The 15,674-nt window shown below is 47.0% G+C and overlaps 1 protein-coding gene across 3 annotated transcripts in view; it reads left to right on the top strand.

Annotated features, from left to right (window-relative positions):
- MSH5 (mutS homolog 5) overlaps window positions 1-15,674 on the top strand; it is an 80,264-nt gene that overhangs the window by 13,938 nt on the left and 50,652 nt on the right. For 2 of the 3 annotated variants that reach the window (XM_044306399.1, XM_044306398.1), the window contains exons 2-6: window positions 7,453-7,546; window positions 8,773-8,896; window positions 10,721-10,801; window positions 11,798-11,869; window positions 15,548-15,669. In XM_044306399.1, coding sequence (XP_044162334.1) covers window positions 7,472-7,546; window positions 8,773-8,896; window positions 10,721-10,801; window positions 11,798-11,869; window positions 15,548-15,669 — 474 coding nt within the window. In that variant the 5' untranslated portion in view covers window positions 7,453-7,471. Of the gene's footprint in view, window positions 1-7,452; window positions 7,547-8,772; window positions 8,897-10,720; window positions 10,802-11,797; window positions 11,870-14,664; window positions 14,778-15,547; window positions 15,670-15,674 lie in introns of those variants that run through there. The other variant, XM_044306400.1, reaches the window with a different exon arrangement.

Here is a 15,674-nt window from a genome sequence, read left to right as displayed (position 1 = left end):
ATCTTCAGCACCGCACGGTCGGTTGTTCATCACATTCAGTCCGGTATTTCTCCCTCTGCGCTTCCCTATTGACTCTGTTGGGGTGACTAACTCCTGCAGTATCTCATCCATCATGTCCTCTGTGCCAGCTTCCCCTGTCGCTTCTGCCCAAGACAAACACACAGGTCAGATAGCTCCCACCACTCCTTTCAGAGTTAATGAGACGCCTGCTCCTGTAGTGCAGGCTACTAATTTACAACAATCTATATCTGATGCAATTGTTGCGGCAATGGGGACCATGTCAGCTTCGCTGACACAGTCCATATCACAGGCCCTTATGGCACAGCCAGTTTCTGTTATGCCCCCTCCTGCCTCCAGAACACTCTTGAATGATGGCTCTGGCCCATCCACTGACTGCGTGAATAAGTCACGCAAAAGAGCTAACCCGCGCCCGGCAGAAAGGGTGCGATCTTGGAAGACCGCCCGGGCACTCCCGGATCCGGTATCAGATTCAGACGCAGAGTCTGTTGAGGAGGCAGGTGAGAATTGGTCCACTCACTCAGGGGATGAGTTAGCGGATATTGCAGTGGATACTGCCTTAGAAGACCCGTCTCTGACAACGGGTGTTATTACTGAGCCGCTGGAAGTCGCCAAAGACACAGTTATAGACCCCATGGGGGATCCTCTGTTTAATCCCGACCAGCTACACCATCCGCGGTCCTCTGAGTGGCTTCCTGCCACCCATGTGACCCAGTATCTTGAGGCTAGGATCCGCACGCCTCTTTCCAAGGAGGCTCGCAGTAAGCTGCGCGCGGAATGTCCCCGTCCCCTAATTCCGAACAAGATATGTGAGACCCCTACTGTGGACCCAAAAGTGGTCCAATTTCTGGCGAAAACCGGTTTCAACCCACGCAAGGGGCTTGATTCTGCGCTCAAAGCTTGCCAGGACAAATTGCTCGATATGACCGGCCCACTGGCAAAAATCCTCGATTTAGCCGAGACCGCTAGAGTAGCGGGCACGCAGGTCGACCCAGAGGATCTTAGCGGCTGGGCCCAAAGGGCTATATGTTTAGTTGGCAATGTAAACACCTCCATTGCCATTGAGAGAAGAAAGGCTATCTTGATGAAGATAGAGCCCAAGTTAGCAAATCTGTCCCTCTCTGAGTCCGGTAAGGAGGCACAGGGCCTTCCTTTTCGGAGATCCTTTTATTAAAGAATTGGGAAAATACGTGGGGGCCTTTACGGCCCTGGATAAGGCGCAGAGTTCGATGCGCCGCGTTTTCCAGTCTCGTTTTTCATCCAGGGCCGGCAGTCTCAGGGGCCGCCTGTCCGGCCGATCCAATTTCCAGCCCAGAGGCACGGGCAGAGGCTCCTTTAATTACCGCCAGTCCCTTCAGGATCCCAAGTACCAGCCAACGTTCTTCCCGTCTCGCGGTGGCTCTTTCCGGTCCAGAGGATTCCGAGGCGCTCCAGGATCCAGACGCCCATATGGTAAGCCATCTCTGTGTGTCTTATCCGATTTCGCTACAGGTTGGGGGAAGACTCTGTTTCTTTTTCCGTGCGTGGTCAAGGATCTCCTCAGACCAGTGGGTCCTCTCCACAGTTCAGGGATTCACCATCGAGTTGGTAGCCGCCCCAAGAAACCTTCCTCCTATCCCGAGGGTTTCTTGTTCGAACCAGATACAGACGCTCTTAGATGCAGAACTTTTCTCCCTCCTCCGGAAGGAGGCGATAGAGGTATCCCCCGAACCTCATACGGGAATACTGAGCAGTATTTTCCTAGTGCAGAAGAAAGGCGGACAATTCCGGCCAGTCATAAATCTAAAGAACTTAAATGTCTTCGTTCGTTACAGACATTTCAAAATGGAAGGGATCCATCTGTTAAGAGATATGCTTCAACCAGGGGACTGGTTCGTCAAATTAGATCTAAAAGATGCGTATCTCACAGTTCCTGTGGCCCCGGTGTCCCGGAGTCTTCTCCAGTTCCTTTGGAGGGACCGCATCTGGCGTTTTACCTGCCTCCCATTTGGTCTGTCGTCGGCCCCATGGTGTTTTACGAAACTCATGAAACCGGCAGTGGCCTGGCTCAGAGGGAGAGGAATTCGTCTGATCATTTATTTGGACGACATCCTGATTATGGCTCAGGATCCGCCCCTTTTACTTGGTCATCTGAAGTTGACCCAAGACCTTCTTCAGGGCTTGGGGTTCATTCTCAACCTGGAAAAGTCCTGCCTTTTGCCAACCACTTCCATAGAGTTCCTAGGGTTTACCATAGATTCGGGGAGTCAAACGCTCAGTCTACCCGCGTCCAAGGTCAAGGCGATTCCGCAAAGAGATCCGCCATTCTCTCGCCCTTCCTCAGGTGTCCCTCCGTCAACTGGCTCGCTTGATTGGCCTTCTAACCTCTTCCATTCAGGCGATTTTCCCAGCCCCCTTACATTATCGAGCCCTTCAGAGGCTCAAAATTGCTCACCTCAGGGCGGGGGCTTCATTTTCGGACACTCTGATCTTAGACACGGAGACCAGGCACGAACTGGTGTGGTGGATCCACAATTTATCTGTGTGGAATGGCCGAGCCATTTTCGGCCCCAGTCCCGACCTTGTCATCGAGTCGGATGCCAGCCTCATGGGTTGGGGGGCCCATTGTCAAGGGGTGTCCACGGGAGGAGCGTGGTCCCCGGACGAATCACACTTGCATATCAACGCTCTCGAGCTCTTAGCGGGATCTTTTGCGATCCGCAGCTTTGCTCACGGGTCGGCTCGGGCGTGTGTCCGTTTACGGATGGACAATGTCTCGGCTGTCCGTTATGTGAACTGCCTGGGAGGAACGCGATCCAGGGTCCTGTCATCTCTGGCCAAGGATTTTTGGGAGTTCTGCCTGTCCAGGGGGCTGTCAGTGGTGGCCGAATACCTTCCTGGGTTACACAACACGTTGGCCGACTGGAGTTCTCGTTGTCTTTCAGATTCCAGCGACTGGAAGTTGGATTCGGGGGTTTTCCAGGATATTGTATCTCTCTGGGGCCCTTTCTCCATCGATTTATTCGCGACGCGTTTGAACGCACAACTCCCCAGGTTCTTCAGCTGGCGTCCAGACCCAGAGGCCGAGGCAGTGGATGCTTTCCTTCAGCCCTGGGGCGGGTCTCTGCTTTACGCTTTCCCTCCTTTCGCACTCATCCCTCGAGTGCTTGCTCAGGTGTGTCGCCAACAGGCCCAGATGGTTCTGATAGTTCCTTACTGGAGAACACAGTCTTGGTTTCCCCAGCTACTTTACCTTCTGTCGGAGGAACCTCGGCTCTTGCCATCTTTCCCTCTCCTCCTGCTCGACCCTTACGGCCGTCCTCACCCTCTACTCCTCGACGGCTCGCTTCATCTTCTCGCCTGTCGCATTTCAGGGGTTCCTGGGACTCCTCCAGCTTTTCGGCGGCGACTAGACGTCTGTTGGAGTCGGCATGGGCCCCAGGCACTAGACGAGCCTATCACGCCGCTTGGGACGTCTGGAGTCGTTGGTGCGATTCTCGGGACTTGGATCCCGTACTGGCCCCTGTGACGGACGTTCTTCAGTTCCTCACATCTCTGTTTGAGGCAGGGAGAGCTTACCGTACTCTCAATGTGTACCGGTCTGCCATTTCTTCCGGGCATTCGGGGTTTGATGGTGTTCCCGCAGGCCAACATGCGTTAGTGTGCAGGTTGTTGCGAGGCTGTCGTTTAGCGCGGCCTCCACGACCTCGTTTTTCTTCCACTTGGGACGTGGCGTCAGTTCTTAGGTTTCTAGAGGGTTGGCCTTCCAACTCCTTGTTGTCTCTCCGGCAGCTCTCGGCCAAATTAGTGACCCTTTTGTGTTTGATTTCGTGTAAGCGTGTCTCTGACGTCCGGGCTCTGGATGTGGATGCTCGCTATTTTACGCCGGAGGGAGTTTTGTTTAATATTTCTCGGCGCACAAAGACGGGCATTAAATCCGTTGCTTATCCGTCTTTCCCTTCGTCTCTGCAGTTGTGTCCGGTGGCTTGTCTCAGGGAGTATGAGGCTCGCACTCTGGCTTCTCGCTCTGGGAATGATCCCCAGCTTTTCATCTCCTTCCGCCGCCCCTTTGCGCCGGTTTCAAGCGTCACACTGTCCCGTTGGGTTAAATGGATCCTGTCCCTATCGGGTATCGACACGTCCATCTTTACCGCACATTCTGTGCGTGGGGCAGCGGCTACCTCTATGTCCGTAGCTGGTGCCCGTTTAGAGGATGTATTACGTTTGGCGGATTGGTCCCGAGTCTCTACCTTTCGGGAATTCTATTTTAGACCTGTTCCTCACGCTTTTTCCTCCGTGATTGCTCAGCTTTAAACTAGCAAATATGAGCCTCCGTGTCTTGAAATAAAATTCAGGATTTTCCTAAGTTATGACGTAAAGTCATGATTTTATGAAAGACACGGAGGCGAGTATTTCCCTCCCTTTGTTTTGTACCCACCCATCTGGTCTGGGGGTCTCGGACCTTTCGGAAGTTTACTTATATGTTTTGTTTAATTTCTTATTGTGTCCGCAGGGAATGAGTCCGGGTGTGGTTCCCATACTCGGTTTGTTAGTATCCATATTACCATGATCTTTTATTTTCTCTTCAGGTTGATCACCCTCTGTCTGCTGTTTCCAAGTGTTCACCTTACGGCTTTCCGGTGTTCTCGTTCGCAGCCAAGGTTCGGGCTGTTTGTTGACTGTTCGAGGTTCCAGGTTCTCGTCAGTTGAAGTCCACAAAGAAAGAGGAAGTGTCCATGGGGTGATGCGCCTTATATAGGGGCTATGGGGGTGGAGTTATTACCATGGTTACACTGATGTCATTTTTTTCTTCAGTTATCTTTGCTGCTATGTCTCAGTAAAGAAAGAGTTAAGCAAATACTCGCCTCCGTGTCTTTCATAAAATCATGACTTTACGTCATAACTTAGGAAAATCCTGAATTGTACGCAGGATAATTATATAATTAGTATCATAGTTAGATTTTATGATGAAGAGTCTGAAAACTGTGAATTGTGCAAAGAAATAGTTAAAGGGAAGCTTCGCATTTGCAGAGCCTCAAAAGATGAAACTGTCTGCAGTTGTGACGAGCTGTGTGCAGATAATCTGCATGGATAGACGTCTGCACAGGGCTCTATTATACTGCAGCCGTTCTCCTCCCCTTCCTTTGCTACAGAAAGTCCCAAACTGACCACCCAGCTAGGTTAGACTTGAGTGCCATCTGTCACCAGTGCCATAGTCTAGCGTAGGCGTGCCCTTTATCATAGGCTGGCTCAAGTCATGGAGAGGAACGCAGCCAATAACCTTCCTCTGTCCTTTGGATCCCAGGATATTTTTGCTGTCAGGATGTGAGATTGGGAAACCGCTCAAATTGTTGAACACCGTTTGTGTGGATTAAATTGAATGTTCCGGGCTGACGTTCTGCTGTTTGGCCACAAGATGCCGCCATTTCCTAGGCACAGCTGACTGACTACATATACATATTTCCATATTCATGAGAGGTGGGTTTTCCAGGCTGAAGGAGAAAGAGGAAGTCGCCATATTGGAAGGACACAGAGAGGAGTGAATCCATTCACATTCAAGTGTGGGATCAACATTTTGCAACCACAGCTACAGTCAAGTTAGGCTCCATTCACACGTCCGTGATGTGATGCGGACCCGCAAATTGCGGGTCCGCAACACACCAGCCCGGCACCCCCATAGAAATGCCTATTCTTGTCCGCAAGCTGCTATCTTTTGCGGAGCTGCGGACCCGAAGATCGGGGACGCGCTCCGCAATTGCGGATGCAGACAGCACACTGTGTGCTGTCCGCATCCATTCCGTCCCCATAGAGAATGAATGGGTCCGCATCCGTTCCGCAAAATTGCGGAACACATTCTGCGGACGTGTGAATGGAGCCTTAAGCTGATTGCTGTTCAGGACCCAGATTCTGCCCAGGAGACAGAGGACTTCTGCCAGGAGTGCTGATGAGAGCTGAGGAACAAACTACCTGCTCTGCGGTACCGCATGTTTGTTAAATAGACTGCTTGTTCGGAGCCATTAGCGGAGACAGAGCAGACCCGGGTCGGTAAGATCGTGCACGCACCTCATTGCAATATTGGCGCCTAGAGACTAGACCAGGCCTGTAGTTAGCTAGTTAGGGTCTCTGTTTCGTGTGTCAGGCCAAAAAGTGTTTCTGCTGTTCACAAAAGGACTCCATAATAAAAAGAGAAATTGCACAGTTAAGAGCTGATAGACGTCTCACCTGCTCAATCCAGCCCAGGCGCAGGAGTAATGCGCAGGCACATGCCATAGGACCAGTTACAGGAGGGGGAATATTGTAGTTTATTATAAGATTGTGAACTTTTGTGTTGCACCGCAGGCCAGCCCGTATCATACACCCACATAATCGTTCGTGTCATTTCTAGGGTAATAACAGGTACGGTGTGGCCATTTTAGTTGTGCCCGCCAGTAGGCAAACTAGTGCAATTCTTTCTGGCATCCATTGCAGGGCGCCGTGCTGTGCAGCACAAGAGTATCGGCCTGCGGGCTGAGTGTATGTAAATCCATTTTATGTTCCAAGAGGTTGGGGTTTGCGTTCAGTGTCATATTGCAGTAAAAAGCTGGTGTCAGAGTTGCTTTTCTCGTTCGTGACTTCGCTGTATCCTGGGGAGCCCACCCCGGTATACGGCTTACAAGGACAAAAATGTTACGGTGCAAATCTCAAATTTCGAGACGTGGCCCCCCTCGTTCCCATGTCCATGCGCTGTGTCTGGTATTGCAGCTCAGCTTCCATACAGTGGAAGGGTCTGAGCTGCAGTACCACACACAGCCCATAGACTGGAGTGGCATTGTTTTTGGATCGTTTACATCTACCGTAGCACATGGCAGTCAATTTCAGTGAGGCATTACTGTGGCAGTCATAACGGGCACAAAAGCCAGGGTCCAATGGTAAGCAATAGAAGACACCCGATATTAAACTAGAAGTCCCTTTTAAAGAGCATCTGTCAGCAGGATTAACCCTATTAAACCATGCATAGCGCCTGCTAGGGTTGATCCTGCAGAGTAAACTGACACTTTTTAATGTATTTGTGTGGTGCCGTTACATGGAAACCATGGCGTAGGTGCAAGATTACAGGGCCCAGCATCTCTGTCAACCAAGTGAAATGGTGGAGTGTCAGGAGGTATAGGGCCGGTGACGATTTCGTGCTCCGAAGGGCTCAGGCACACCCCATTGTGCACCAATTGGCTAATTTGCATCTAAATAAAACGGCTACATTTCAGTAAATACATAAAAAGGTGTCATTTCACTCAGCAGCATCTACCCTACCATTCACTATGCCTGGTTTAATAGGGTTGATCCTGCTGACAGATGCTCTTTAAAAATGGTATTAGATTTTTAAGGGGGGAAAAATCTTTGCCATGTTGTATCAATCATCGGTATCCTTCTTTATAAGACTCCAGATGTTAATTAGTTGTTGGTTTTTTTTGTCTTCAGGCTTCAGGAATATTCTCCGATGGATCACTTCCAGGCGCCGACGAATATTATAATTGCTGATTCTCAAGAAGATGAGCAGGAGCCACCAGCAGAGGTTCTTAATTATGTATTGCTGATTTACAGGAGGAACTTAAAGGGGTATTCTGGTTATATAAAGTTATCCCCATCCACAGAATAGGGGAGAACTATAAGATCGGTTACACTGAGCACAGGAATGGGGGCCCGTACCCCATGGAGCCCCAGAAATGAACGGAGTGGCTGGTCCAGCATGCGCATGGTGTCTGGAGAACACTGACTGATCACTTGCTGTCTAACATGCCCTCCCCCTGACAGCACCCATCGTCACCAGATAATCAGTGTTATTAACGTCACCCGTCAGCAGTGATCGGTGCAGTTAATTGTTAGGTGTGACACTGAGACTAAGGGATTTTTATAAACTGTGACTAAAGCTGCATCTGCTACAACTTTGGCCACAACAATGGTAATTTTTATTGGGAATAATACACAAGATAATCTTTCTTGTGGAATCCGATCCGTGACGGTTCAACACGCCGCACCCCCACGATCAGCTGTTCCCTGCATCCTCCGCCACTGGAAATAGCTCTGTGAATGGAACAGGAAGCACAGCGCAGTTCAAAGTTTAGTGGTCATGCCGAGTACTGCAGCTCATCTCTCTTTGAAGTGAATGGGAGCTGAGCTGCAGTAACCCAGCACGGCCACTACAGTTTGAACGGAGCTGTGCTTCCTGTTCCATTCACAGAGCTAGTTCCACTGCCAGCTTCTGCAGGGAACAGCTGATCGGTGAGGGTTCGGCACGTCGGAGCCTCACCGATCGGATATTAATGACCTATCCTGAGAATAGGCTATCAATATCAGGAGCCTGAAAACCCCTTTTTAATGATCGTAGGGGTCTAATCTGTGGGATCTCCACCCGTCCTGAAAATGAAGGGGCTACAGCTCTGATTCAGTGCTGCAGCTCCTCCCTCGCTGTTTTTCCCCACACAGCAGCATCCCGACCGCCCCGCTGTGCATGGAACCATAGCCGACCCACTGACTTGAATGGAGATGTTGCAGTACTATTGTATAGCGGGTGGCTTGGGCATCGCTGTATAGGAAAGTACTGCAAAGGGATTTAATTGCTTAAGCAGGGCTGTGGCCCTTTCATTCTTGGGATCTACAGCGTATCATAAATCAGACCCCCACCAATCATAAAGTGATGGCATATCCTAGCAATATACCATCACTTTACGAGATGGGCATACCCCTTTATCATACTAATAACTGGGCACTAACGATGCGTCTCCTGTATGTTTCCTCTAGATATACCTGAGTGTGTTATGGCAGTCCGGCCATCTCGCGGCTGCGTATTATAACTCTGGTGACTGCTCCATTCACTTTATGCCGGATACTCCAGAGACAGAACAGCTCCGTCTGCTTAATAGAGGTCGGTGGCACAGCGACGGGACCTTCTTATTGACTACATGCCTATAGCCTTTTCTTCATTTACTCTTCCAGGACTTACATACTGATTGCTCAGCACAGGTCATCCATATCAGAACAGTAGGGTCCGACTCCCTGCACCCATGCCATTCAGCTGTTTGAAGGGGCTGCAGCACCAGGGTGAGCCTCTTCATAGCATACCAAGCATAGCGCCTTACATTGTATAGTGGCTGGGCTTGGTATTGCAGCTCAATCCAATTCACTTGAGGCCACGTGACCAGCGGATGTGACAACTCGGGACGAGGAAGAGGCTTCAGCGCTCTGCAGCTCCTTCCCACAGCTGAATGGTGGGGGTGCTGGAAGTCGGCCCCTACTGGCATGATACTGATGACGTACCCTGGGGGTAGGTCATCAGTATATACGGTAAGTCCCAGAAAAAACCCTTTCATTCATAAATATGTATGGGGAATATATTGGTGAGTAGCTTATATTACATCTTTACAGACATATTAGTCGGAGACCAAAGTCAGAATAAACAGAGCCCCATAAAGAAATTATTTTGCTCAGGATTTTGGATCTACCTACAACATGGAAAAAAAAAAACGAACTAAAAGTCTGCTTCTGTTCTACAGTTCTACACATTTCATCCTCTGAATTGTTTACATTTATTAAAAATCATATTTGGTTAAATTGTTGAAAATGTAAATAGTTGTATAAAAAATGTTCCCCCTCCCAGCCAGTTAATAATATATGACTTGCCGTATACTGACCGAAATCATCGCCCACCTGGGAAGGAAGAAATGGGTATTCATTCTTTTATTTAATTTTTTATAGCTATCGCTGTTTTTTTTTAAATAATCCCGTTTAAGGTCATGTTCATAGAACGCAGACTGAGTTGATTAATATGCAGAAAATTGAAATAATCTGCATTGTGTGCACTAAGGGTACGTTCACACTTGCGTTGTTTGATTCCGGCAGACAGTTCAGTTGCCTGAACTGCCTGCCTGATCAGGAAAACTGTGTGCAAACGCATGTCATTTGCAGACTGATCAGGATCAGTGTCATCCGGAAAAACGGATCAGGTATTTATTATTTTTCACATTTTTAAAGCTCTGCGCACGCGCAGACCTGGAAACCAGATCTGTTTTACCGGAACACTTGATACCGGATCCGGCATTAATACATTTCAATGGAAATTAATGCCGGATCCGGCATTCAGGCAAGAGTTCCGGAATTTTGGCCGGAGAAAATACTGCAGCATGCTGCGGTATTTTCTCTGTTCAAATACCGTAATAGTGACGGAACTGAAGACATCCTGATGTATACTGAACGGATTGCTCTCCATTCAGAATGCAGTAGGATAAAACTAGGACGGAACTCAATACCGGAAAACTTTAACGCTAGTGTGAAAGTAGCCTAAGGCCTAAGCAGGGGCAGATTGAGAACTTAAAGTGGTCCTGGAAAAAAAAAGAAAAAGAAAGCATCTCCAAATTGCCAGAAGGCGGGCCAACACAAATAGGCAGGGCCAGCAGAAGTAGGCGGGGCCTACAATACCGCAACGTGCGGCAGAATATACTGCCCTAGCAGAACCAAATATCACACTGCCACCAGTCAGGGGCAGAAGTTACTGATGCTCCTAAATTAATCGATGCTGAAAGCATCAGATCATTATGTACCCGGCCGGCAGCCACGAGGAGGGCTCGCCGGGAAATTTCCCTGTAGAGTCCAATATTTCTATATAATTAGACGCGCTTGTTTCTAGTAATGGGTTGACTAATCTTCATTATCACAGTCTAATATCTTCTGCGTCTTCCTTTTCCTTCCCCAGTGATTTCTGATCTGCAGCCAAGATGCATCGTGACCAGTGCGAAGCAAGACCAGAATCTTACTGACTTCCTCCAGACGCTGAGTAATCTCAATCCCTTACCAAACTTGCTTCTTACCACATATTTTCTCATTACTTTTATTTCTTAAAAACTTGCCTGACAGTACAATTTCTTCCCCAAAACAGCGCCCCCCCCCCTTGTCCATGGGTTAAAGAGGACCTTTCACCTGGAAAAACATTGTGAACTAAGTATCATGACATATACAGCGGCGCCCAGGGATCTCACTGCACTTACTATTATCCCTGGGCGCCGCTCCGTTCTCCCGTTATGTCCTCCAGTATGTTCGGGGACATTCTCTGTGACTGTAGCTCTGCCATATTGGCTGCCACCTGCTGGTGAACCAGGCACATTACATGTTAACAGTTGCAAACAATAGAAATGCACAGTGTATAGGACCTGGAATGGATGTTGCTCATGCACTGGGGACAGCAAATTGCGGACCCCAATGCACTCAGTGCCCAAGCAACTGTCATGTGCATGGGCCCTAAGGACAAGACATGCCGTTTTCAGTAAAAAGCAGGCCATTATTCTAATATCTGGAAACTTTGAATGAGTTTTCCTATCCCATATCATAGCCAGCGCTCCAGGAGACCGTATGGCGAGCATTTGGTTCACAATTATTCTTCCTGTTTACTCCATATACATAAATGTACATGTGTTTTTAATAGTGATTATCTTCTGTGGGAACACAGGATTGGGCATGTTGAACCAACATGCCCGACGCTTCTTTCTTCTGACTTTTACCATCAGGGGACATTTAGGACACCCCCCTGCACATAGTCACTCGACCCCACTGAAATCAGCAGATGTAACTCTGTGTATGGCCACCTTTTGGGTCCATTTACACGTCCGCAAATGGGTCCGCATCCGTTCCGCAATATCGGGAACGGGTGCGGACCCATTCATTCTCAATGGGACAGAAATGGATGCGGAGTGTCTCATCTGCCTTTCTGAACTGGTTTCCAATATACTTTCTCCTCATCACGTGTGGACATTACTGCTTTGTTATCCTATTCTAGACCCGGCTCCAGATGGTGCAGCTGATGGAAGATTCAAAGCTGAGATCTGTCTGTTTCCACGAGTGGACTTTGGTAATCTTCTTAGAATTCTATGTATCCCCTGTCAGGAAAAGAGTGATGGAGCCTAATCCCAGTGAATTCTGACCAATCCCAATGACTTTAAAGAGGTTTTCCAGGATTTCTACAGTTTTTAGGGATCTGCTCATATAGTCGCTTACCTCATGTACATCCACCTTCATGCTTTTATTTTCCATTTGGACTCTCCTGACCCGTTTTCCCCATGTAAACCACTCGCTCCGGTTTGTTTCCATCCTGTAGGTTGCACTTCCTGTTGCCGTATCCAACCAAACCCATGATGCACTTCTCCTATCTCTGCCACACCTCCTGCACCTCCTCTAACAACGCCCTGCTAGTTTATAGCTCCTCCCACCTAGCTAGTTATATAGATGCTCCCCTATCACTGCCCCTAACTCCTCCCAGCTAGTTTATTGCTCCTCCCACCCAGCTAGTTACATAGACACTCCCCTATCACTGCCCCACCCATCAATATGACATCACAGGAAGTCAGAGAGAGCTGCATGGACATGGCCATGTGACCGCAGCCCAGAACGGAAAACAGGGGCAATAAAGGTGATTGCAAAATGACAGCGACCTTCATACATGGTTATTTTATAGGATGTTGATGCAATCTGGAAAATACCTTCATTGGGTTTATTACAACAAGAATATTGCAGGAGATTGTGTTAAAGGACGTTTACATGTAGAGTCATTTTGCAAGAACATTAGGCACATATAGGCTACTGAGAGAAAAACATGTGATTTAGGCCTCATGCACACGACCGTTGTGTGTTTTGCGGTCCGCAAACCGCGGATCCGCAAAACACGGATGGCGTCCGTGTGCGTTCCTCAATTTGCGGAACGGCACGGACAGCTATTATTATAACTGTCTATTCTTGTCCGCAGAACGGGGACAAGAATAGGACAGGTTATATTTTTTTTGCAGACCACTAAATGGAGCAACTTTTGCGGCCCCCCCCATTGAAGTGAAAGGGTCCACATCCGAGCTGCCAAAACTGCGGCTCGGATGCGGACCAAAACAACGGCCATGTGCATGAGGCCTAATACTAAAATGAGCGCGCTGATTCCAAATATGAACTTAGAATTTGCCTGACACGTCTAGATTTTAACCCCTTAAGGACCCTGGGATTTTCCATTTTTGAGTTTTTATTTTTCACTCCCTGCCTTCCCATAGTCCTAACTTTTTTTTATTTTTCCATTCACACAGCCTTATGAGGGCTTATTTTTGCGGGACAAGTTGTACTTTATAATGGCACCATTTACGGTTGCATACCATGTAGTAGGAAGCGGGAAACAAATTCCAAATGGGGTAGAATTTGGAAAAAACACAATTCTGATAAAGGTTTTTATTTTTATTTTTTACACTGTACACTATGCGGTAAAATTGACCTGTTATCTTCATTCTCTAGGTCAGTACGGTTACAGCGATACCACACTTGTATAATCTTTCTTGCGTTTTAATACGGATTATTTTTTTTAAACCTTTGAGGGAATTTTTATTATTTTTATAACCATATTCTGACCCTATAACTTTTTTGTAGTTATGTGTACGGGGCTGTGGGAGGGCTCATTTTTTGCGGGACGGTCTGTTCTTTTCAGTGCTACTAATTTGAAGTTTGTACGACTTTTTGAGCACTTTTTATAAAAAAATTATTGGGTAGTATAAGTGACAAAAAATGGCCGTATGCCATTAATATTGTTATATTTTAATAGTATAGGCATTTTCGCACGCGACAATGCCCATGATGTTTATTTTTTTATTGTTTAAGTATTTTTATTTTAAGGAAAGGGGGGTGATTAGAACTTTTTTTTTTTTTATATTTGTAAAAACTTTTATTTACTTTCTTTAAGTCACCTTGGGTGACAATAACTGGCAATCATTAGATTGCCTATTGTGTTCATTGATGTCTATATAGACACCATTGAACACTTCATTTTAACTATACCAATACAATGCTGCCACCTAGTGGCCTGTATTGGTATAGTCATCTAATAGGCACCGAAGCCTGCTTGAGGCTTCAGCCTATTAGATCAATGTGACAGGTTCCCCGATCTCAGCCGGGGAAAGCTGGTACCGGAGCGGAAGTGCGCGACTTCCGCTTCTGGACTGCGCAGATGCTGTGGTCACATATGGCTGATCGCATACATGTGCCGCGGGTCTCTGCTATTTAAAATTGCAGAAACCCGGCGGCTATGGCGCCCACTGCACGTGCGAGCGGGCACGATGTTTGTGGACCGGACTTCCGCCGTACATGTACGGCGGAGATCCTTAAAGGATTAAGTTACACATGCAAAGCCTATTCAGTTATAATATTAATGCATTATATTGGAGATATTCCAATGGACATGTCCAGACCTGTTCGGACGCACTCAGGCTGATGTCAGCAGTAAGTATATAAGGCAAGCTGGACAGATTTTGATAAAGTGATCTGCTATAGCGCTATCAGTTTTAAAACTTAAGATGGATAAATGCAAAAGTGTTAGCGATCCAGACAATTTCTGCTACATATGTGGCAAATACACTACTTATGATCAGAGTAAGAATCTGACAAAGTGAGCGCGTCTTGCAGCTTGGGAGGCTCTTGTGCTAGTAGTGCAGAACTTCCTTGGGAACAGACGAGCTGCAAACTATGCTGAATCAGTAGACAACATGCTTAGAGCTGCCGAATGTCATTCAAAGTGCATTTCTTACATTCCCATCTTGACTTTTTCCCACCCAATTTGGGACACGTAAGTGACGAACATGGAGAGCGGTTCCATAAAGATATTTCTACAATGGAGAACAGGTATCAAGGCCGCTGGAATCCCAACATGATGGCGGAATACTGCTGGTTTTTGCAACGGGAAAATATGACCGTTCACAAACGCAAAAGAAGATGCCCGAAGCACTTTAAACAGTACAGTAAGACTTTTAAACTGAAAAACGAAACTTTTTGAAATGTTGTTATTCCATTACATTTTAATACACTGTTTTCTACGCAAACTTTGATGTAGATCAGGTAATTGCTGGGGTAAAACTCGTTCTGCTCAAAATTATTCAATTCTTTCCAAGTGCCTAACTCATTTAGGCGTACTTATGCAGAGCAACATTTCGTGACGTGTTACAAAAATTCTGACTTCAGATTCGTAATCCGCACACTCGATTTAGTATAGAACAAATGGTTTTTGCCCAGTAGCAGACGAAAAATTATTATTATTTTTTTGTTGCGTGGTGATTTTTTTTTAAGCTTTGAATTATAATCAATAAATCAGAACATTAAAATTTTTTACAAGCCTTTTTTGGGATCGTAGCCTTTTTTGTCAAAGACATACACATAAATAAAGGTATGACAAATTTAAGTTATAAAACAAAACAAAGATATATATATATAAATCTATAACATAATATAACAAGGATTGTTCTCATTTTTCTGCATGATGTATTACAATGGTATTCTCCTCCAGAGGAATGGCCTCCAGGAAAGAATGTGTCGCCTCATGTGGCAGCAATGGCTACATTTGCAAGCATTCAAGTGGAATTAAAGTCAAGGATATCCTTTCCATTGTCATTGTTTGCAGCACTCAGCCCTAAGTTGCCCCTTTTCTCCGGCATGATATGAATATTTTGCAGATCGGTATGTGAAGAAATGGATGGCATTATTGGCCCTGATACAGTATTGTCTCTTTCCTCAGCGCTTCCCGTCTGTAAGCAGAGGGTCCTCTCAGGAAATTTCTCTTTTTTGCCATCGAACCTCACAGAGCCTGAGAAAATTCTGCACCTCTCCTCCATCATACCCTTTGACTGCCCTCTAATGGTAAG

The sequence above is a fragment of the Bufo gargarizans genome, chromosome 9 (genome assembly GCF_014858855.1).
Source record: "Bufo gargarizans isolate SCDJY-AF-19 chromosome 9, ASM1485885v1, whole genome shotgun sequence".
NCBI lineage: Eukaryota > Metazoa > Chordata > Amphibia > Anura > Bufonidae > Bufo > Bufo gargarizans.
The sequence above is the reverse complement of the archived record's forward strand: the minus strand, read 5'-3'. Positions and strand labels throughout refer to the sequence as shown.